The sequence below is a fragment of the Pyrgilauda ruficollis genome, unplaced genomic scaffold, assembly GCF_017590135.1.
Source record: "Pyrgilauda ruficollis isolate IOZ18807 unplaced genomic scaffold, ASM1759013v1 scaffold15, whole genome shotgun sequence".
NCBI classification, from domain to species: Eukaryota; Metazoa; Chordata; class Aves; order Passeriformes; family Passeridae; genus Pyrgilauda; species Pyrgilauda ruficollis.
The window spans coordinates 15,350,409-15,374,937 of record NW_024513654.1 but is presented as its reverse complement, the minus strand read 5'-3'; the positions used below and the strand labels follow the sequence as shown (position 1 = coordinate 15,374,937).

The window sequence follows — 24,529 nt, the reverse complement described above, 5'->3', positions numbered from 1 at the left end:
CTAGATGATCTTTAAGGTCCCTTTCAACCCACGCCATTCTGTGGTAATTCTATGTTTGTAGTAATAGCTGAAGAACTCCCAACCTGTATTTTACTGTGTTGTATTAAAAGGCTGTTCCTGGGACAGTTTGTAAGATGTCCTGTAATATCTTCTTGGAATACACCGACATTCTTTTCAAGAAGAATACCAGGCTTTTGTATTTATTTGAGGAGTTTGATTCAGAACACATTGCCATGAATACCTCATCCAACCATCCTTCCTCTTACTCCATTGATTCTATATGCTAAACTGTATTTTGCACTGTATATGAAAACTGCTTGGCAAGGGCAGGCTGGATAGAATGTGTGTGTATGTGTTGTGCATGTGTCCTTTAGGATATATTGCCGAAGTATTTTTCTTGTATGCCCTTTGTTCCAAAATTAATATCAAAATACTATATTTGAGTTGAGGCTCTTTTTTTAGTCTGGATGGTTAATGCATAGAGTCTTTCTTGAGCATTATAAACTACATGCTGCTTGTTTAGTAAATAACTAAGGCTTTTCCTTGGAACACCACCTGAATGATTGCAAGTGTGTTCTCTGGAGAATGAGTGTTTGTTCAGCATGATTGGAAAGACAGCTTTTTTTTACTCTTTTTTTTTTTTTTGAATCTGGGTCAAGACAGCATGTGAATTCTAAGTGAAATAAACTATATGATGAGTGCTGCTATTTAGACCTGGAAGCATTCCAATGTTGCATTTTTAAGGAGAGATTTCACTTCTTTGTAATGACAGATTTCTCCTCCTCTGAGAAATGCACTGTATCTAATGATGATTTAGGCCTAGGTCCTTCATAATTTAAAAATGCATTTGAGTGATTTAACTGTCTAAATATCTATTGTAGATGTCACCCTTCCCCGTCTCAAGGCCTTCATAGCACAGCTGTTGTCACGGTTACACATTGAAGCTCTTCTCCATGGCAATATAACAAAACAGGTTGGTTTGATACTTTCTTAATAAAACATTTTTTATTTAAAAGCAGCATAAAAATGGAGCACTAGTTTAATCTTTGCAGATCTTGAAGCAGTTATGCCAAATGTCATTTCATAATTCAACTTTGTACTTTTTTATATTTATAGGAGTATCAGAGTGTAATTTTTTCCACTTCAGGTTTTTAGGCTAAGTGCTGCCTCTATATTGCTCTTGGAAATTTAATGAAAACAACTTAGCATCTGTGTATTTGAAAGTCTATGTTGCATGTCGTTACTGTGATCAAGCTGTAGAAAAACAATGTGCTACAGATCTTGCTTTTTTCCACTGGAAGCCTTCAGAATAACTATCAAAGTTTTAAGAATCCACTATCCTTCCAAATTAAGCAGTTTGCACATAGCTAAACAGGAATGGCGGAGCATGAAAAAGCCAAGAGTCAGCTCTCAGGGGAGTAAAACTCAAAAAACATTTGTTTTGTCTTCCTTTAAAATAGTAACACTTTGTATTTGCATATAAAGTCATAAGAAATACTTTAATATATGTACCAATACAAATGTGAGTACTTTTTTTGTGTGTTTTTGCATTCTTTTTTCATAAGGCTTGTTTACAATATTTTGTTTTAGAACAGCTCTGGGATAGTTTACTAGCAAGAGCTGTTATAGACACTGCTTGTGACTGCTGAAAGTATGGAGGAGAAAGTTAATTTGTAAAGAGGGAAAAAATAAGGAAGGAGCTAATCGCTTGGAGAGACAAACTTTTCTTTGTCAAGAATGTCTCTGAAGTACTTGTTAAAAAATTTTTATAGAGTACTCTTCTTGCAAAGAAATTCAAAAATAGTCTGGTTTTCCTTCCTTGTTTCTTACATATTTGTATATGAAAGTCAATTGCCTCTGGAAATAGAACTGAATGCCCAGAATTTTTTAGATTTCCATGATGATGCAGTGATGTCAGAGAAGTGTATTCTTTCCTTGGCATAATGGGTGGCTATCAAAAGTCCTACAGCTAAAAAACTGGGAAGGATGTCCTGCTATACCCATAGCCATGAAATGTTTAGAATTTTTCTGCAAACCTCCCTGAATAGAAACCAGAATAAGTTGTCTGTCCTTCGCTACCCATGATGTGATAATCACTGATAAAACTCTGCAATTTTAACCTGGACCTAAGAATTTTTTCCAACTAAAATAAATCAAAATTTACATTATCGTGTGACACCTTTCAATCTTGAAAAAATTTTTCAGTGAATCTGGACTTGAAAAATTAGATTTATCTAGCTGCTTGAAATTCCTATTTTTTTCTTTACTTTCATTCTGATACTTGGGTTTATTGAAAATTTCTTTTATTTATTTGCTGTAAGTGGATGAAAAGTTCAGAACTCTGAGCAGTCCTTTTGTCAATATTTTAATATGATCACTTGACTGAAAGAATAAATAGTCTTTTTATCTAACTTTTTAAACTCTTGTTTTTATACCTCAACCTTTTTGTCTTTGGTACTGCATGGGGGTTTTGGAAGTGTTGGTAAGGGTGTATGTTTATTAAGTTTTCAAACCTTTCTCATGTTTTTTATGAAATCACTTGTGTTGTGAGTTTATGGCAATGCAGAACGAGAGATTTTAGCTTTCAGCCAAAACTACTTTAGCAAGTTCCTGTGATTTCCAGAGTGCAGGCTACAAAAACACATAACCCTTAAGAAATTAAGCTATTGAGGTTGAATCCTTGAATGAAAGTAATGACTTTGGATTTTTTTCACTCTTTATATATTTCTTTTAAATTCTTACTGTAATCCATCAAATAAAGTATTTGGGCAATGAGTCTTAACACCACCAACAAATCAAGGAAATGCATCCTGGACCTTAACCATTTGTTTTCTTAAAATTTTCATCTACTGAAATGCCATTTGCTCTCAGACATACGTTTGAGATACCTCATTTTCACTTTGAATGATGAGCACATCAAGTGGTGGAGGGAAAATGAAAAAAACCCACCCCACTGAGCTTTAATTTCAGAAGCACTGGGGAGAAATAGGAGTAGTTAAACATGTAGACAATTTAAACATAAAGAAGACACAAAAAAACCTCTCACCCTCCACACTCCCACTTCCTCTCATCTACTTCTACTGTATTTGTATTGAATTACAGTATCCCTACTTTCTATTTCTGATTTTTTTTCTTTTCTCTCACAGCACCATCAGTAATTGGAAAGTCTGATGCTGCTGTGAAATGCAGAATAACTAATGATCATTAAAAGTCCTCTTATGTTTTCTTTTCCAGGCTGCATTAGGAATTATGCAGATGGTTGAGGACACTCTCATTGAGCATGCTCATACAAAGCCACTCCTTCCCAGTCAGCTAGTGAGGTACAGAGAAGTGCAGCTTCCTGACAGTAAGTTAAATGATAGATTTACAATATTTAAGGCACATTAAATTGAGATTCTCCTTGCTCACAACATTTTAAAAGGCATATTACTGTGTTGCTAGGAGTGTGTTTTGAAGCCAAACTTACTTCAAGTTATTCTAAACTTAAAATTCAGAAATAGGGTGTGGCTTTACTGGTAAATTTATGTACTAATACATGACCTTTCTAGCATACTTGACAATTACTTTGATTTCATTTTTAATTTGTGTATGTAAATTGGACTTCTTGGGATGATGTGGATGATCTTTTGGTGACTGCCAACCCAAAGCCCTTCTATGATCAAAGGATTCTGCACTTCAGTTCCAAGTCACTTGTTATAATTTATGGAAATAAGAGCCCTGTCCCAATCTCTGCTACACAGAGTATATACATTTGAGTAAACACCATTCTTTGAGCATTTCTGGGTATTAATTGACCATTAAGAATTGCATGTAATGACTCTCTGCAAAAACAAAAAGCTCTTACACAAATAACTTTTTTATTTTTCCTTACACAAATTCTTTTGGTCTTGTGGTGTTTGTATGTTTTTACTTGCATGGTGAAAAAAGTGTTTTTTATAAAAAGGAGGTTGAAGGTATTGCTGGGAGTGGTGACATACGTAGCTGTACAGACAAGATAAATTACCCCTAGCTGATCGTCTGTGGAAGCTGCCATATACAAAAGAAGTTGTTGGTATTAAATGCTGAATTATTTTTAATGTTCATAATAATTTCTGGCAGACTGTCTTTAGAAACTGTTTACACAGTAGAGCCAATGCAGAATTTCACTGCAGTTCCAAAAATACTTGCTTGAAGAGAAGCAGCCAGTTTCAATTTACTTGCTAATATTTCCAAGCAGCAACATTTTGATGGTAAAATGATACATTCTTTTCTTGTCTTATGAAAAGTATGCTCTTAGTGGAAATTCTGCTTTAACAGTACTAAACCACTATATAAATCCATTCCACAAACCTTAGACCATTATGTTTTTAATTGTGAACAGTCAGAATGTACACTTTCATGAACGTCAATGTTTTAACTTTGTCTTCTAGGAGGTTGGTTTGTATATCAACAGAGAAATGAGGTTCATAACAACTGTGGCATTGAAATATATTACCAGACAGACATGCAGAGTACTTCTGAGAATATGTTTTTGGAGCTCTTCTGCCAGATTATCTCAGAGCCGTGCTTCAACACGCTGCGCACCCAGGAGCAGTTGGGTGAGTTCTCAGGAGTGGCTGTGTGTGTACACACGAGCTGTCACAGTCACGTGCTCACACCAGACCTGAGGAGGTGTTCTCTCCCTGCTTAGTGAATGCCATTTAAAGGACACGTGGTAAATGCAAATCATCTTAACTGCTGATGACTCAAAGAAATTCTACTGTGCACAGAGTCTAAAATAAGAACAAGCAGGCATGATTTTTAAGATGTTTGAAATATCTGAAATCAGCTCCAACTCAAAAAAGTGAGATCACTGTACAGAAAACTTCATGTTAGAATTTATCAAAAGGAGATTGGATCAGTCCCCTCAATTTCTAGATCTTCTTAAAGAATCAACAGTAGTTTGATGTTTCCTTCTTGTGACCCTCCTTCTAGTTGCACTTCATGATCATAGAATCACAGAACCATATAGTTGGAAAAGATGTCTAAGATCACTGAGTCCAACTCTTAAATTGTAAGCCCTGTCTTAGAAATACTGCTGTGTGGGTAATGGTAAGCTACTGTATTGGTGAAAACCTAAATACATTTCAGGCTTTTTAAGACTAGAGCTGTTCACCAATAAGTACAAATAATTGTTATGTGAGCCAGTAAGGCTGCAAACTGGTGAGGTTATTCCAAACAGAGTAAGAAGACAGACAGAGACTTTGCATGACGGCTCACATGACTGTAATACTGGTGAGGAGGAGTACAGGTTTTCCAAAGGTGAGAAGCAGACAAATATTTCAGTGTGATGTCTGCCAGGGATGTCAGGCAAGATTAGGCTTTTTGTGAGCAACTGGCAGAACCAGCCATACAATATTCATCACAGGAGTTTCAACTGCCTATATACTTGCTGAAAATAGGATAGAACCCAGGTTATTTAACAGGTTTTTGAAATGTGCTGGTGGCAGGTTTTGTATAGAAGTTGGAAGTAACAGCTAAAGAGAGAGGGGAGGAAGAACCAGTTTAGTCCAGCACTTCATAATTGCCAAATAATAGAGCTCATGACACTGATGAGGGGAGACAGTAGAAATACCATCAAAATCCAGTAAATTTCATTGGATTGTTAGTAACATTTCTGGGAGGGCTTAGGGAAAAAGAAGTTAAAGAGTTGAAAGTTTGCTAAAGTAGAAGTATTAACAAGAATTCTTTCAGTAAATGGTTAAGCAGTATGAGAAAGTGGGGAAGAAAAGTTGGCAATGATGGAAAAAAAAATCAAAGTGTTCAAATCATTAAAATCAAAATGTTCAAATCATCAGGAAATTCAGGATGGCTTACTTAGTTTTCACTTAATAAATACTGGGGATAAAGGTTCATGTCTTACTTTTCAATAGAAAAATAACAGATTAATCAGATTAAATTAGAAGCTTTAAAAAAGTTCAAAGTGTGATGAACTCTGTATTCTATTCCAAAGAATTAAATTAGGAAATCCTGGAATTAAGAGTCTTATGATGGAAAATTTGTGGATGATAAGGTATTGGAAAGATAGACACAGCTAAATGCTACATGTTTCTTTTTAAAAAAGGGAAGAAAACAAGCAGGGAAATTATAGATCAGTCAGTTTAATTCAAATTCCAGGAAAAAATGGAATAAATTTTCAAGCTAGTTCTATATTCATTGAAGGTAACTGAGAGGCTGTTACTGAAGTACCTAGGTGGAAGAGCTACACATTTTGGTACTGGAGTTTGGAAGGTCATGACTGGAGAATAGAGAGTAGTTCATTTGGAAAATGGTGTTCTACAGAGTTCTGTAGTATAGTCCATGCTATATTCATTAGAATTCTGGATGATAGAAGAGTGAGGGTATTCACTGAATCTTCAGATAATACTAATTTGGGAGAGGCTGCAAGTGTGTGGGAAGATAGAGTTAGAATTTAAAATTAGTTTGACATTTTGGAAACATGACTTGAATGAAGACAAGATGCAATTTGTTAGGAACAGTTTGGCAGGAACAACCAATGGCACAGATACAAGCCAGGAAGCAACTGGCTAGGTAGCAGTTTTGTAGACAACTCTGTAGGGTACAGTGGATCAGAAGTAGGAAATAAATCAGCAGTGTCATGCTGCTGTGTAAAATACTGGGATATATAAATGGAAGTATTCAAGATGTGCTCACAGTAATACTCTTAAATTGTTCAGATAAAAACTCTGAAATACTGTAACCAGTTTTGCCATGAGCATCAGGAAACCATAAGAAAACTCTAAAACATTTAAAAGCATCTAAGCATTTAAAAGACTGAAATGTGATAGATTTGTTATTAAAAGGGTAGAGGAAGACTGAAGAAAGGATTCCTTGTTCAAATTAGACAATCATGCAACAAAAAGGAAGGGAATAATACTTTTTATCTAACTGATAATATGGGTAGTAGTGGTCTTACATTACAGCAAAGAGAATTCAGATTGGATGTTATGAAGAAATAGTAAGTTTCTAATACTGAGTCTAATGAAGCACCAGAGTACAGCTTCATTTTCTGGTAACCCGATCCCAATGACAGAATTGCTTTTGTTTTGTCTTAGTGTGCCTCATCTCCCCCTTGCCCCTCCCCTAAATTGATATTGACCTCAGTGAAATAAAGATGTTGTAAAAAAATACAGTGTCACATTTTGAAAACCTACATTATTTTATTTATAGCACAGAATTAAGTTAGCATAGCATTGCCTTCTTGCCAAACATGCTGAATTTGGCAAATGCAGTGCTGTGACAAAGGATTTCTTTTAATTTGTGGGTCTTGTTTTGCCAAGGTTACATTGTGTTCAGTGGCCCACGTCGGGCAAATGGCATCCAAGGACTGCGATTTATTATCCAATCTGAAAAGCCACCACACTATTTAGAGAGCAGAGTGGAAGCATTCTTAAAAACTATGGAGAAATGCATAGAAGACATGACAGAAGAGGCCTTCCAGAAACACATCCAAGCTTTAGCAATTCGTCGTCTAGACAAACCAAAGAAGCTGTCTGCAGAATGTGCTAAATACTGGGGAGAAATCATTTCCCAGCAGTATAACTTTGATAGAGGTAAGACAAATGGTAACTCCTTCAAAACTGAATGCTCTAGTTTGGCTGCATTTGTGACTGTTGAGTGTCATATTCATTTGGGAACAACTTAAACCTTTACACAGCCTATACATAATTTACTGTCTGTTTCCCTGTGGTGCAGTCAGATACACACTGACATTCCTGACAGTACACACATTTATATGAACCCTACTTCTGTTGGCGTTGTGCAGATGTTTTGAGGGAGTGCTGACAGAGGCAACAGCAGGTATCTTAACTAACATGCAGTCTGTCTCAGCTTAGGGTGGATTTGAAGAAACACTTTTTTTTGTTTGTTTGTTTGTTTTCATCTATGGTGCTTTGAATGTTATAGGTTTGTAGGAGACCAAATCAGATCCAGCTTCTAGTATTATTACTGAAAATGGATTGACATTTATTTACTGTGTGGTCCTGCATAATATTTAAGTTGTATTTGTTTAAATACTTTTGTATTTCAAATTTAAAAAAAAACCAAATGTATTTCAAATTTTAAAAAAAACCAATCTGAGATTACTAATACAGTTAGACACATTAGTAATACAGTTTCTAACATTAAAAAAAAAAATCATTTTAGGTACACATCAGTTTTTCCTGACAGTTTCATGTCTCGACTCTTATTCACAGCTCTAATTTTCTGTCTTCATGCATAATATGCTTCCTCCATAAAACTCATTCTGTATTCTGTGACTTCTCTTCTGCTTTATGTGTACCATATTGGCTTTCCATGATAGCAAATACAGTCTTTTTGCTTCACGGTGACTCACTGAGCTGATTAATAATGAAGAGTTTTGACTTGTCATCTAGCTTGGTGTAGAGAGAATGAGAGCTACTGAAAAGTTTCATGCCTGAGCATAAGAAGTGGAATGGAAACTTACCACTTCAAGTACTTTTTTTTGTGTCTGATGAAATAGTGTGGTTTTTCTCAGCCTTAAGTGTTTCTGTTTATACCATAATTGGATCAATAGTATCACTCTGGAATTTCTTACTAAGTGTAAGAATGGTTTATTAAGTGTAAAATATGGCTAAGTGTAGCCATATTTTTAATACCTAAATCTCTCTTATTATTTCCCTTGACTTTTATATCTTTAATTACTAGATTTTAGATTTAATGACTAGAATAGTCAAAATCAGAAATTCGTATTTCAGCCTTAAGAAGTGGAAGGATTTTTTTTGTTTGTACATTTTTAATGTTACTACTTTTACTGTTTTCTCCCAAATTTTACCTAGTTTTCAAAACTGTATTGTTGATTTTTTTATTTCCTCCATATAGAACTTCATATTGCTTACAGCCTGCATTACAGGCTTGTTGGCTCTCTGTTCTCTTGCACGTGTTTCTTCCTTGATCTTCTTGCTAATCCTAAGAAAAGCAAGCACGCCTACAGAAGACCTTCCTGCTAAAGCAGCAGTGATATTAGGTGATTAGTCCATGACAGTTTAATTAATGTGAAGGAATGCAGCAACTGAAACACATTGTCCCCAGATATCTTAAAGGTGTGACTACTTCTTAAGGGGTATGTAGGCACCATTCCTTAACGTTTCTGTAAAGTATGTCCTACCATCGTGTTTCCTAACTGTGAGGAAAAGCCATCTATAACCAGTCTGCATTAGAAATGTGTAACTGATTTGAAGATAATATACAAGAGTAGGCATATCTATTTTATTGAATATCCCACAGTGCAATCAGTATTCTTCAAACGTGCATTTTTTAGTAAGTCTAATCAAACAGACTTATTGAAGTATAATTTTCTGCCAAGGTTCTACTGACACTTTTAGTGAAGCAAGTATTAACTTGAAAGATAACAATGAAAAGCTTTTCATTTGCAGTCAGTTACAGCCTCTGAATTTGAAAGAAGTATACTTTGTATAAGCAGTGTGCTAATAACCAGCTGTGATCTGCAGACTTACTCTAATTTGTACTATTGTTGTGCAGATAACATTGAAGTGGCTTATCTAAAGACCCTGACCAAGGATGACATTATACAGTTCTACAAGGTAAGTTAGTGATGCAGCTAAAATGTTGCTTAGAATGAGATGGAGGTACAACTGAATCTTATTTGTGCATGTTCTGAAGGGATATACTGACATCTGTTTGAGGTAGGTGATAAAATGAATGCAGGTATCTTTTATTTCCTGAACATTACTTAGTTTAATAGCAACTGTAAAAATTGCACAGAATTATAGGGTTTTGTTGTGTTTTTTTCCTTGCTGGCTCTTATTCTTGTTTCATTTATCTGTTCTTTATGGATATAAAATGTGCTGCTCTATGACCAAGCCTGGCCCAAATTGCACATTTGTTCTTTTATCTTCTTCTTCAACCAGTCAGTGATGCAGCTTATTTTATGGGCATGAATTGTGAATGAAACAGATATTTTTAAAGCTTTGTTCACTGTAAATCGTTAGGGGTTTTTGTTCCTCTAATGGTTAAGCAGAGCAAAAGAACAGCATAACGATGCAGTAATTGTACATTTCAACTCAGATGGATATCCAGTATAAGTGATTCAAATGTGTTCCTGTCCTGTCCATGTTCCCCCACACCAGTATAAAAAAAATTTGGGCATCATTCATTCTGTTTTTTAATATGTAATAGACGATGGTATTTCACTATATTGCAAAGTGCACATGGAGTTTTATTACTCATGGAGAAGCTGGTAGCTCGGGGAGTTCTTTGGAAAATAAGATCAACTTAATGTCTTCAAAATTTATTATTGGATGGAAAAATTTCTGCTCATGAAGAAGCATGGGCTGTGTCTGTCTGTCTGTCATGTGTCTGTCTTTTTTTTTGCCTCTGTTGGGCAGAGGGGGTTGTTTGCTTTTAATTTTTTTAATAGTACGATAGTATACGTGAAGTTATGCAGCAAATGCAAAGTTAGTAAATGGAATTTCAGTACCTGTTGTTTAATAAATGAGAATTTTTGAATGAGTATGCATATTCTGGGTTTGTAGGAATCTGTACTAATCTGCTTACACCAGTGCTCAATACACAATTATTCAACATTCCAGAGCTGAAATAACAGGCTAGATTGGTGAGCTAGTCCAGCTGAATTTAATGATTGTGCTCAGGGTGATGTGCTTCCAGAAGGCTGCTAGGGATTGAAAGTTCTGCAGAGATTTTAGGTTGCATTCTTGATACTATGATAGTTAATGGCTGAATTTCTGTTACTTACAGTTTTTCTGAATTCCAAGCAGTACATGAATTGCTTAACTTGATTGTAAAATAATTCAGGAGTACTGTATTGGTGACTTTTAATAATATTTGAAGGCACATCCCAAAATTCATTCCCCATTTTAAGGATTAAATTAAAATTTAAATGCTTTTGTTGTTTTTACTATTTTATAATGTGTAAGGAATGCTTCCTACACCTGAAGGACTTGATATTTTTTACTGTAGGTGCTGTTGGCAATAGATGCTCCCAGAAGACACAAGGTATCAGTACATGTCCTTGCAAGGGAAATGGATTCCTGTAAGTATTGTGCTGAATATAATATTGAATCAATTCCTGTTCCAGCAAGTCATAGTTACAGATAGCCATGTTATATCATACAAACCCACTGTAGAGAAAAAATCAGCTTTGTAGATGATACACCTTTCAGAAGAAAAAGGTGGGGTTTATCCTAGGTGTACTTCGTATGGGTGCTTCAGATTTTTTGTTGATTTTTTTTTTTAGATACTGCATGCATGTCATGAAAACTCCCTTCTGCCTCAGGATTGATTTTTATGGTAGTGTAGAAATTGTAGCTTTGCAGCTGAGTAAGGAAGACTTGCTTCAAAGCACCTTTCCAGTTTTCATGGCTGGTAATTGCTAAATAGAAATAGTTCTGAAACTTTTCCTATCTAGAGAAGACTTCTTCAAGAGCAGTAATTGCATTGCCAGATTGGGTGTTACTTGCTTGGAGTGGTATCTTCCCAAGAGAAGGGTGAGCTTGCAAGACAACCTGACAAGTGGTTGCTTAGAGAAATTACAAGTACTAAAACGGCTCTCCAGTCCTAAATCTTTTAATCTGGCATTTGGCCTCTCTTATGCCAAAAAATAAATATTAGAAATGCAAAAATAAGTTTTGGGATAATTGGAGTAGGACATGTGTGGTTATAGGCAGGGAATACTTGGGGTTGCTGTCCAGATTTTTGGTGCCTGGAGAAACCTGTACACTTCTACAGGCATGTCCTTATCAAATGATGTGCTGTTCTTGCACTGCTCTTGTGTGTACCATTGGCATTGCTACTGTTCTCATAATTTGTACTGAGAAGCAGTTTTAAGTATTGATTGATCAACAGATTAGCAATTTTTATTTCTACGTTTTCTTTATGTGTAATAAAATTAATAAAAGCCACGAACTCAGCTCATGTTTTTAGATAAAATAATGGATTAATATCTGTATTTCTAAAGACAGACTTGTAATATAAAAGCAAAATGTTTATAAAACCTTATTTAGTGATACTTCAAAATTTAAATATTTAAAATATTTTATTTTGAATATTTAAATAGAGGTGTTTTATTTAGACACCTGTCTTATAAGAGAAAGCAGTTAATCAGTTATGTAAATTACAGTAATTAAATTATGGTCCCAAATTAATTTTTCTGGTGTTAAATAGGCCCTGTTGTTGGAGAATTTCCATGCCAAAATGATGTGAACCTGGCACCAGCACCACCACTACCACAGGTAAAAAGAAACAACTCACAAAAAAAGTCCTAGCCTACATTATCAATCTAGAGATTTTGTATCATTAAATACAAGTTTATAGGGAGAAACAGACCTCTGGAAATTGCTGCTGTCATGGGGCTGATGTTTTAGCTATTTTCTATTTGCATTTTTGCCCTCACTAACAACAGGGATTTTGCTGATTTTTCTTTTTATCAATTTGTCGTTTTCCTCGATTCTTTGTAGTCCTCTGAAACGAAAGCTAACAGCAGTAGTAGACTGCACTGGGTATCTGCACTATGGATAAAATACAGATGATTATTGTCTGAAAATACTGATTGTGTATGATCAGATAAATCAGGTGTCAAGATGCATATGCATCAACAAATTTATCATCTTTGTTTAAAACAACCCAAACAACCCACCAACCCAAAGCAACAGCAAAACCAAATACTTGGTCATTTTCTTAAAGCCTAAAATATTAATGCACATTCCTGTCAATATGTTTAATTGTGGAGGAAACAGCTTGGCAAATTCTATTCAGACAAGTATTACAGATTTCACTGTGGTTGGACAGGACAGCACTGGGCCCTTATTGGACCTTCGGTGACTTTTCTCAAAGGAAGGCAGTGTTTGTCCCGACAGGTGATTAACTTTTCACAGTGTGGTAGGTCCGTATTCTTCATCAGAAGAACGTTATTTCACCTGTAAGGTGAAATAACTGCCATGAGCAGAAATTTCTGTATGACTAGTATGAGGATGTATTAGCCATTATGACTGAAATATTAGAAGCTTACTTTGTTAGCACATCTAAAAATAATAGTGCATAGAATAGCTATTGTGGTTATGATCTTAGTCTGATGTTCAAAGGACAGGTGGTGTGTTCTGTAGTGGAATGAAAATGAAAAGATTGCATTTGGTGGAGAGTCTGATGTTATTACCAATGCAGTTACTGCATTATAGCTGTTTGAATGATATAAATATCAAATATATTGAATGATATAAATATCAAACTGGTTGTTCAGTAAGAAATAACATTGTATTTTGGAGGTTCCTGTAATGTAATAATGAAGTATGAACCAATAATATTGTAGAAAAGAGCAAGACAGGTATATTTATATGTAGCTGTAGGAACAGTTAAAATGAAAAGCCACAAAGGAATTTGCCACTTTTCTGATTGAAGATACTGAGCAGACTTTTTCTTGCATGCACTTCTTTGCAGCCAAGTGTGATTGAAAATATGACAGAATTCAAGCGCAGTCTGCCGCTGTTCCCACTGGTGAAACCACATATCAATTTCATGGCTGCAAAACTGTGAAGAACCCCAATGGATGAAGAAATGCAAATGATCAGTACTGACATGGTTTCAGGGGACTTCGTGATGAACAAAATTATTAAAAATCATTGGGATAAATGGTTCTGTTCATTATGAAAGTCCCAAATTCCTTCTTGGTTCATTTGACATTAACTGTGTGTTAGGGATAGAGGGTATATAAAAATCAGTTGTGGTCATGTGTCATTTATATTACAGACAACCTGTTAAAAACCAAAATCAACTGAAACAACAATAATAATGAAAATCTTGTAGATGCAGTATATTTTTAAAATAACATATCCCTTCAGAATTTCATTTTGATGAAATAACCCTCCAGAGCAAACAAAGTTGCTTGAAATGTGCTTGTTACTCCTGAAAAACATTGTTTAGTATCCCAATAATTATCTTATTGGGATTTGGAGGGGGTGAGATACGTAAGTCCTTTTTGGGAAGGGGTCAATAATTTTTCTTAAAAATGGAGACTTTCACATTTTTTTGAAGTGATATGTTGAATGATACTTTTTTAATTGATCCTTAAGGCAACCAACATCTTTTCTATTTAAGTTTTATGAAGACCAGTGAGGCTGAAAAAAAGGAAATTTGACAGCACAGTAATAGGTGAGAGAATTGTCTTAATGAGAATAATTGAAGATAAGGGCATGATTTTAATCTTTCTATACAAATTTGGGGACATTTTCTATTAAAACTAGTAAAATGCTGGAAACACTTTATTAGTGCATCTTATTTTTGTTACCAAAAGTGTTGTCCCAGTCTCTTGATACTGTCAACATCCTGTTCAGTTTTACAGCATTACTGTGAACTGTCCATTTGGTATATCAAATACTTTCTTTGGTGTCATTTTTTGTTTTCAGTTGCATATGTGCCGATGGAGAACTCAGTCTGTTTTGCCTCGCCTGTTACATTGGATCTCAGTCCAGCAAAGCACTCATTAGTGCAAATAACTTCAAACACACATGAATTCATCACTCAAGAACAGGTGCACGTCAAATAGGGGCTCTCTCATGAGTCAGATACATCCTTATTTTGATATGTATGTGGGTCCTTCTTGTCCTTCAGGAAGGTGTTTGGGACAGTGCAGTGCTGGGGTAGCAGTGCTACAGGACAGCCTGTGCTTCAGGTTACATCACAAAGGGTTTGCTCCTGCTTCTGGGAAGAGGGCAGAACTCAGAAGGATCAAGAACTATCTGAAATAATGTTTATATATAGATATATATATATATTCCATAATATAGTAAAATGATAAAACAATATAAGGTGTCTCACCAACTTTACTGACTTCTGCAGAGTGGTCTTGTGCTTGGGACAGCACTAAAAGGAAAGGGCAAGGAGCATGAAGATCTCCTACCTCTGTAATACATAAAAGAGATGGCACTTACTCAGACAGGAGAGAGAGTATGTACACTGAAGGTGTAAAATGTGCTCATTAGAGGGGTTAGTGAGAATTTGCTTCTTACTAAAAGAGCCTGATGTGACAGGCATGTGTGTCAAACATCAGAATCCTGGTGTAGTCAATAGAGCTGTTCTGTGATTGAATCAATGTTGGTTCTTACATTGGCTCTGAGGCCAAATTAAATGAATGCTTGACAGGGAAAGGGCCTTAAGCTGGGTTTGAGTGTCTCCTAACTGAATAAATATGGTGCATTTAAAAGTTGTTTCAAAGGTTAATGGTACATGTTTCAGTATCTTTTTAATAAATTGGGTGAGAGTTTGTGATGTAACCTGTTGCCAAGGAAGGCCACTAGCATCTTTTTTAGCATGATGAAGAGAAAAAAAAAAATAAATACAGTCTAAACAAAACCAGTAAAGATGTCTCCGCTCACATTTTTCATGGATCCCTCTCACGAGGCTTTTTGCCCTCTTGCATTTCACTTTTGTTTATAGTTTTCCTTTAGTAAAAGTATTTGTATTATATATATTAAAAGTTTTGACAACATATTATAAAAATATATATTTTGGGATTTAGTATTTAAACATACCACTCTTATGGTGAATATAATGAAATGGCTCCTATTGTGTGTAAAAATAAATATATATATATTCATGGAAGTACTATCAACTCTTAACAGATTATATAAATAAATTGGAATAGTAATGTAACACAACTAACACAAGCTCACAAATCATGTTTTCCAGAGGAAAAAATGTATACCCTTAAAGTTCTGTGACTGGATGTGGAAACCCATGTAGTTTTCCAACAACTCTTAATTGCTTTTAAGTGTTCTCCAGCATTTTACAGTTTCTGAGTTTGATATAGCAGTAAATTTTGATAAACTCAGGCATACTAATGGGTCCATTTTAATGGATCCAAAGCTGCAGTGTCTACAAGCAATAAAGAACTACCTAGAATACACTGTAATTCAATTTTAGTGCTTGTTAATTAGTTTATGTAAGAAACCATAAATTATTATTACATAACTGTAATTTTTGCAAGTGCTATTTTAAGCAGTTGATGTGGAATTGGGTGCATGTGACACAGCCAGTATGACAGAGTGCTAGAGTTATTCTGTTTACAATAAACAATCTGAATTTAATGTTTGGAGTTCTTAATTTGTTTCATTTTAATTTTTGCATACTGGTAATGTTACATCTATCAGTCTGTGCATGTTTTTTATTAGACATTAACTGGGATTTTCTGCTATCCAGCTGGACTAGTTTAGGCCAAATAGCATTGCTGCAGAAGTGCTCCCAGGCACTTCTCGGGGATTTTCAGAGGACTTCCCCATGTGGCATCCCACACCTCTTAGGTAGATCCATGTCTGTTGCCCTCTAAGTGTATGAAAAACTTAGTAATGTAAAGGCAGAAATATTTGCACAAGACAGAATTTTAATTATCAAATCTGAAACTGTAAATTTAGGACAAGACTGAATCTTGCCTAGTGCAGCTTTACAGTGTTGCTTTGGAAAAATTACTTTTCCTGGTCATTTTCTTTGTTCTATGCACACCAAAAGACTACATTTCAAAAGGTTAGGAGTGTGTGACTGTTAAAATAGTAAATAATGTCAACTCTGACAGCATAAAGATACAAGTCAGCAGGCCCTCCTGCTCTTCCGAGGGGACTCCTTGAAGTAATGCATGACAGTGAGCAGCATTAAGAGAGACAGGTTTTGTCCTTGGCACTGGGAAGAGTGGCTGGTACTCTCAGGGGAGAAAGAAATTCCAACAGCCCACCTGGAAAATTACTTGTCCCCAACACTAGGGTTTTGTCCACTTCCAGTTGTTAGGGGTTGGTGTAAATCTTGACTTCTTGGTTTTACTGTCTTGCAAAAAATCGAGTTATCCAAATTACTTTAACTAATACTATTAGCTATAAAAGAATGCTTGAGCTTGTTCAGATTGTTTAAGTGCTTGGATGTGAGCAGCCCTTATTGATAACGTGTTCCACAGTGTAATCATAGCATCTGGAAAAGTGCTACACACCTTTTTAACTTCATTTATTATTATCTAGCTCTTGTTTTAAAACATGCTCAGCAGAATTTTACCTTTTCTCTCCTACTTAACTGGTTAGTATGCTTTTACTGTAGGTCTGCTGTAAAGTGAAAAAACAATTACCTTTTACATTTTTGTGCATTTTTCCCATGTTTTTTTAGTAGGTGACCATTGAGCTGACATAGTCATCCACAGTGACACTGGGACCTTTGCTTGAGCTCATACCTAATGTGATATTCAAATCCAGCTCTGAAATACTTGGTTTGCAAGTCAGTTTTTAATATTGTTGCTAGTACAAGGCACCTCTGGGTATTTTAAAGCCAGAAGAGATCAGAAAGGCCCCTTTTGTACCTTGGAATTTTAAAAGAAGCCCAGCCTATATAGATTCTGCTGAAAGCCTTTTATTTGAAACATTTCTATTTACCATTCAAAGAACATAAGTTACAGTATGTGTTGGGGGTGGAATATAATGGTAATAGTGGGTGAAATTTGAATTGCAGTTCAAAGGAGCAAAGTGTATAAGGCCTAAGGCCCAGGAGATTGTCACAATTAAATCAACTTGTTCGAACTGCCATCTAAACAGAATTTAAGAAAAATATTTATGGCTTTACTAAATGAACATTTCTAAGCCCAAGTGCAGCATTAAAGGATGTAGACATTGCATTCATGAGCATTTGCCACTGTTAATTTTTAAGACTGTCTTTAGTGGTGCAGTGCAAAATTCCTGGTTAAATTCCTTGACTGTGCAATGGGTGGGGGAAGATACAGTGGATGGGATTGCTCCTAGTGCAAGAAAGTGACCAGGCTTAGCCTTTGGGAAACTCCAGAGAGAGGCATCCAAGTTTAAATCCTACATCATTCTGAGGATTTGCCACCACTTTACTGGGTGTTAGGTTAGGTGTGCTTCCTTCTGCATTGGATTTCTAGTACAGATTTTCATGGTCTGCTCAGCTTCCTTTTCAAAAAGGGAAGCCAGGAATTATGGTACTTGTCCAGTGACTACCAGAGACAGGTAAAATTTCACTGGAGCAGCAGCTGCAACTCAGGACCTTTTCCAGCCCTCCCCCCGACCTGTACACACAACTGGGTGTCCTGTGGTACGTGTGGGCTCAAACACACGTCTGCTCTGGTGGGGAACACTTACAGAATCAGCACAGGTTCCGCAGAGGGGAGGGAAGAGGTCCTCAGCCTGTGTTAGTAACCTGGAAAGTGGGAAGAGCAGGCTAGGGAAGAATCTAATAGAAAATGGAAATAAGGTTGATGTTTTGGTAACTTCAGCTAACCACTGTGTTGTGTATAGAAGAGCATATATTTAATATGAAGTCTGTTGTAAAGGATGGACTCCTGTGATGGCAGAGGAGGAAGAAGAGCTATTTGGGAATTCCAGGCAGATGTAGGAGACCAATACTAGTGCATTTTACATGGTTAAGGCTGAGTCATTTCAGAGCATGTGCAAAAATGGTATTGTGGGGTATTGAATGTAGAAAATCTGGGTGTGCAAATGTCAGTGAAAACTGAGGCAGCCCTTTGAAGATGTAAATTTTAGATGTGATGCCTTTTAGTGTATAGAGAGCTTAGAAATTCCCCGAATAGTACTAGAAGTTGTGCACTTGACAGGGCAATGTTGGAACTAGTTTAAAACACCAGAAATACATAAACATTTCACAGTAATAGTGCTCAAAAATGGTTCACTTAGTCTTTTTTAAACTTTCCAGCTGGCTTTGGAATGAAGTAAGTGTAGCAGGACAGATTTCAACCCAAATGATTATTTGTACATGCATGTGAAAGCCAGGGAAGTTCACCAGCTTAGTGCCCATCAGTGCTCTGGAGTCTGTCAGCTGTCAAAGATTCAACACTTCCTCACTTTATCCCATTGGCATTACAGTACCTTTCAGCCTGCTAACAATTCTGCAGGGCCTAGAAGTGTTTTTAACAACCAATTTCTTAAAACCCATTAGTCCAAGTGCAGTTACTTGTTTTGACTGCGAGATACCTCTATCATTCACTGGCACATATCAGTTCAGGGGGGAAGTTTCAAGAGTCTGAAAAAATCTATGCAAATAATTCTGTTCACAGATTATTTCCAGATAAGATTGTAGGAAAAGAACGTAATAGTGACAAATCTGCAGCATTAAATGTATTTTAGGAACACAGGAATCTGTATGTATAACTGGGTCTGTCATCTCCACAAGCTGATTGTTTAGTTCTGCTACTCTGTGTGTCACCTTCAAAGGCAGAAATGGCTGCTGCTCACCTCCCCTTGTGTGACATCTCCCTGGCCAAGGTGAGGTGAGCAGACACTGCCATTGTCACACCAGCCCATAGTGTCACTGGTGTCCCTTTAGCACTGGCACACACCGTGTGCAGGCACCATGCATGTGCCCTAGGATATTTTTTCTGTGATTAGAGTTTGTCTTCTAATCCTGGGGAGCTTTACCCATGAAGTTAAACAAAGATGGCACCTACAGTATGTCCGAGCCTGGAGAGCCGCCCTGGGCTGCTGCTGGAGCTCAGCAAAGTGGGAGATTTCAGCAAGTAAAATGATTGCAGAAATAATTTGAAAGCAGGTGCTACTCAACTGCAGCAGGAGACACCTGCTGATACATGCACAACATGATTCTATTGCTGTGAATAAGCTCAGAAAAATGTACCTTATGCAGCCTTTTCCTGGAAGTAGGAAGAGTAGAACATTTAAGAGTGGAATAGCTTGTAGGGTCTGTTTAAGTTGAAGAATGCATATATAAAGAATGCTTGTAGCTTGGATTGTCCACTTGAGTTTAAATGTCAGTAATTGTTAGTTTAAAGATGCTATGAATGTGAAAATGCAAAAGATTGTATTAAGCTCAATGTATACAAAGTGTAAGTGTGAGCTGGGGTGCTGGCCCACACTGTGAGCCACTTCATAAAAATAATGTTGAAATGGACGATAATGCATATGAGTTGCATGCCATTTTGCACTTCTTGTCTGATAACCACGTCTGTCTGTCATGTCATTGTGTAAAAATTATAAATTCCTGGGAAAGGGGGTCATGTTACTGTGTGAACTACCAATGCACAACTGTGGCGCTGTACAGCTAATAATGTGTGATAGGCTTTTTTTAAATGTTGAATTGAGTAATTTAGAGTGAAGATAATTTCAGGACAGCTTGTAGTGTCTAAACAGTCTTAAGTTTTTTGAAAGCAACAGAATAAAATTATCAGAATTTCTCATTGACTAGACCCAGCAGACACAAAAAAAAAAAAAAAATATAGGCAGTTGAGATAATTGATAATGAAATCCTTAAGCTGGCCTGACAGCTGGAGTAAATATGTTGCCTTGTAGTGTATTGGTAGCCCTAGATTACAGAATATGTATATCCTAACAATGGTTTTGGCATAAACTCTTGGCTAGTCATTTAAAATAATCTTAAATACTTTTGGAATAGCTAATAGTCCTGGAAGTCTTGTAACATTCATGTTTTTGTTTTGATCTGAGATCCACTTACAGGATAGAAATATTACATAAGTATCTGTGTAGATACATTCTCTCTTGGACAGTAATAATCAGAGTCCCATAGTTTCATAGATTGTTGGACTGAGCTTTAATTTGGCCATGGTGTCACAGAGATCTGTGACAGAGATGTGTTACAAAGATGCCAGATGAGCTGCCTTGCTATCCCCTGGAGCCACCATGCAAGCAAAACAATAATGTCTGTCTACTTTTGTGAAGTATGCATTTGTAGTGTAATGAATCTGGCACTTTTTCTTAAGCTGAAGTAAATAATATATCTTCTCAAAACTGTGTGGAAAGATTTAATAGATCTGGTTGACCAGCAGCTCAGCAGAAGCAATTGTTCAGAAAATGGGCTGCAGCTCAAAATAAAGCCAAGTGTCCATTTATGTGTATAACAGATAAGACTGCAAGGGATAGCACAGTCAATAAATTATTCTCCTTAGGCTGGTGGTATTTTCTGGTACACTGAACATGCTGAGGTGCCCCCAGCAGCCGTACCAGAAATGTCCTGGTGCTCTGGCATGGCAGGAGAGAGTGCCCAGTTCGGGGAGCTGTAATGAGAGTGGAGAGAACTGCAGTACCCACAGAGCCACAGCATCTCAGCACTATTTGTGATGTTTCTTCCTGTCCTGAAAGTGAGAATGGCCAAAGCTATCAGGAGAGGAGAGCAATCCTGCCTTTACTGGCCCCTGGCAATCTCGGATGCTTTGGGCAAGTGTAAGGTTCTGTTCTTGAGCAGCAACTACATCAAATCACATCTCCTTACTCAACAGGTCTTTCCTTTGGTTCGATTTAATGGCACATGTTACTACCTTTTTCTTGTCAAAAAGGAAATTTAATATATCTCCTCTTTTGCAGTGTTTATAGTGCATTAAGTAGTGCTATTTCCAACCAGTTACCTGTGCCTGCAGGTAACAGACATGCATAAGTATTTGAAATTGCTTGTCACATCTAGTTCATCTTTGAAATGAACAACAGAACTGGGTGTTATAGTTATGGTGATGCAAGACAGTGAAAGACCTGAAGTATGAATTTTTGGTTCACTTGTTGAGTGTTTAGAGCTGGCATTTCCCAAACTATTTTTGAAAGTCAAGTAGAAGTGACTTATTGGACAGAAAAATTTGAACTCTTTAGTGCCATTTTTATAGTAATAAATAAAGGAGCAGGACTGTAGGCTTAAATTTTCAGAGGAATGTGCAAGTTGATGATGTACATATTCAATAATTAGTTCCTGCTGTTTGACCAGGCTAGGGTAAGCGAAGACTAGGAAAGAAAGAATTTTTTGGGGTTGGGTTTTTTCTTTTGTTAGATTTTCTTATCTGTTTCGAAGTTCAAAATATGCTATGCAAGAAAATAAAAATTTACTATCTTAATTTTTAGAAGGTGTAAAGTTTTTAAACAGGTATATTTTAATTTTTTAATGAGAAGCTTAATTTTCGTTGCTTGGAAAACAGCATATACTTTGGAGTAAAAATGTCAACCTAAATGATATACCATGAAACAAGAAGCTTTTGTGGTACCTTTCTTTCACATTGTAATTAAAATTCTTCTTGGTGCTATACGATACAAGGTTTGCTGTTCTTCCCTGTAACAATGTGAAGAGTTGTGCATCCCACCGTTATGCATGAAAATTATTTCCTTCGTTCCGCAGATGAAAATCGTGTTTGTACGATTCTACAGATAAAAACCCAAACGGATCTTAGAATGCTTAATCAGAGAAAATAAATCACTTTTAAATAGCAGAACTAGTCCCGGTGTGTGTTTTCTAAGGAGCAGGACGGTGTGACGTCCTTACCTGCCCCAGCTCCGGCCTCGCGCTGCCCGTGCCCTTCACTCCCGGCCTTTCCAAAGGTTTTCCAGGCCGGGCCCGCGGGGCTGGCCCCGGCTCTGCCTTCCCCTCAGGCCGAGGGGCACGGCGGGTGGGCAGCGGCGGCGCCGCGGGCTCCGTTTGTCAGCCGCACCTGCCCTTGAGGGGAGCGGGCTGCCCCTGCGTGGCCGGGGCCGCGTGAGGCAGCACCGAGCGCGGCCGCCGCTCTGCCCCGCCTGGCGGGCGCGACGCGCCCTTCTCTGAGGGCTGAACAGAACCTGCCCAGGAGGCTGTGCTGGGGCACTGCTCGGCACAGCGACAGCTGCCACTGCAGGGACACGCATGGAAACAGCAGCAGTTTGCCTGCGGGACGGGTTTGAGGGAGAGTGGCGCACAGGCGGCTGAGGGAAACAGAGAATGCCTCTGGTCTGTCCCGGTGTTTGGTATAATGAGGCCTTGATGGTAACGTGCACGTAGCGCAGGCTGGGAGGTGCAATTGCCAGGTGTTCAAGCGAGAGAAAAGGGTCAATGCGGGACAGCTTTCATTCCGTGGTACCTGGTGTCACCACGCGCGTTATCTGGCGGGGGACACGGGCCCGTCACGTGCAGGACGCGTGTGGCCGAGCGATAAGCGCCCGGCGCTGCCCGGCCCGGCGCAGAGCAGCGAAGGGCTGAGGCACGCACTCGCTCCAGCCTCGCACTGTCTTTTCTTCCCGACCACCGATCAACGTCCTTCTCCTCCGGCCAGATTCAGTCCTCGTCTCCTCAGCCATTTGCCACCTGCCTCCTTCAGCCCATGTGTGATCAACAACCCCCCAGCCCACACCCTGCAGCTCCTGGGCTCGCTGTCACAGATTTTTGCCCGCCAGCTCTCATGCTCTTGTCTCAGTGACGGCTCGGTCCTCAGCCTCTTTGTCCTTCCTTCATTGCAGGTGTTGCTGAAGCCAGGTTTTATCTTTTGCCTTGGAGTAGGATAGGATAAGCAGGGAAGTCTCCGAGAGATGAGGAGGACAGCCTTTTTGCTTTCAGGTCCAGCCATACAGCACTGAAGGTGGTGATAAGGTGCTAAAATCTATCTCTTCTCTTAATGTGGCCCTTAAAAACCTCAAATTCTTGGGAAATTGCAGTTCAGTTTCATCCAATCTCACCTAGGTAGCTTCAACGTTCAAATTTTCAGGGCGTTTGGAAGATTCCTCATACAATTCATAAAGCACACCACTTCAATAAATTTGAAGTCCTCCCTACCACCTAATTTTCAATTCCCTGCTTCAAACTGTAAGACTGTCAGAGATCTGCTACCATTTCCCATTACGTGTCCAAACTGTGACAGAAGAAATCTTCCCTAGTTGCTCACTGGGGCCACAGAGCCTGGTGCTTGAAGCTCAGTAAGAATCTTAGCAATTGGAAACACGGTCTTATTAAAGGAATTACCAGGCAACCAGGTGGTGATAGCAGCATTCCTGTGTCAGGTGGAAGTAGAGGAGGACAAGGAAACATCTTGCAGAGCTCTGTAACTTAAGGCTGACATACCCTTGAATGGAATGAAGGGTATGATTGCAGATGTGCAGATAGCAGATCCTGCACCTCTGCCTTCCCAAAGTCTGTAGGAACAGCCTCCTGCTGGCTCCAGACTTACCAAGGGAGAGCTGTGGGAATGCACAGGCGCGTGCAGCACGTGGGTGCTGAGGGAAGAGCAGCAGAAGCAGCCTTAGGACAGCACAAGAAGAGAAACTGGCAGCAGTATCTCATTAACTGCACACTGCACAGTGAGTGAAGAACAGAATTACAGAGCCACAGGCCTTCCTCTGTGCTCTGCCAGGCAGCAGGACCTTCCTTTTCCCCCGGGTCAGACTTTTCTGATGCTGGGTGTGAGCATCCCTGGGCTGCACCTGCTGTGGTGACTCGCTAATACATCTGCTTGGAAGAGATGCCTTGTTTGCACATTGAAAGGATAAACTGCTTATCCTGTTTTCTGTAATTCTGTCACAGAGAGCAAAAACTCATCTGACTGGTTTAACTTAAGGGTAAATACAAGGCAATGTGGTTGAAGGAGATAGAAAATGGAGAAGGGACTCTGAATCAGCTCATTTGTATTTAAAGGCTTTATTCTGCTAGCTCTCCCTTTCTAAAAATATTTTTTCTGGTTTGGAGAAATAATATATAAATGATACCCTGGCAAGAAGTGCATAAAACCTGACAGATGAATAAATTGCACTCTCCAGAGCTGTAAGCTTGAAAA

General features: G+C 37.9%; 1 protein-coding gene and 1 long non-coding RNA gene across 8 annotated transcripts in view; one reads left to right on the top strand and one right to left on the bottom strand.

The window, feature by feature from the left end:
- The window catches only part of IDE (insulin degrading enzyme), a 54,028-nt gene extending 37,934 nt beyond the window's left edge, over window positions 1-16,094 (top strand). For all 5 annotated transcript variants that reach the window (XM_041461502.1, XM_041461501.1, XM_041461500.1 and 2 more), the window contains exons 18-25: window positions 882-973; window positions 3,235-3,346; window positions 4,410-4,577; window positions 7,299-7,571; window positions 9,520-9,581; window positions 10,978-11,050; window positions 12,181-12,248; window positions 13,450-16,094. In XM_041461502.1, the coding sequence (XP_041317436.1) occupies window positions 882-973; window positions 3,235-3,346; window positions 4,410-4,577; window positions 7,299-7,571; window positions 9,520-9,581; window positions 10,978-11,050; window positions 12,181-12,248; window positions 13,450-13,545 (944 nt within the window). In that variant the 3' untranslated portion in view covers window positions 13,546-16,094. The remainder of the gene's footprint in view (window positions 1-881; window positions 974-3,234; window positions 3,347-4,409; window positions 4,578-7,298; window positions 7,572-9,519; window positions 9,582-10,977; window positions 11,051-12,180; window positions 12,249-13,449) is intronic.
- Window positions 1-24,252, bottom strand: part of LOC121350291 — a 57,263-nt gene extending 33,011 nt beyond the window's left edge. For all 3 annotated transcript variants that reach the window (XR_005954648.1, XR_005954647.1, XR_005954649.1), the window contains exon 1: window positions 22,279-24,252. This is a non-coding gene — a long non-coding RNA (uncharacterized LOC121350291). The remainder of the gene's footprint in view (window positions 1-22,278) is intronic.
- Between the last annotated feature and the right edge of the window lie 277 nt (window positions 24,253-24,529).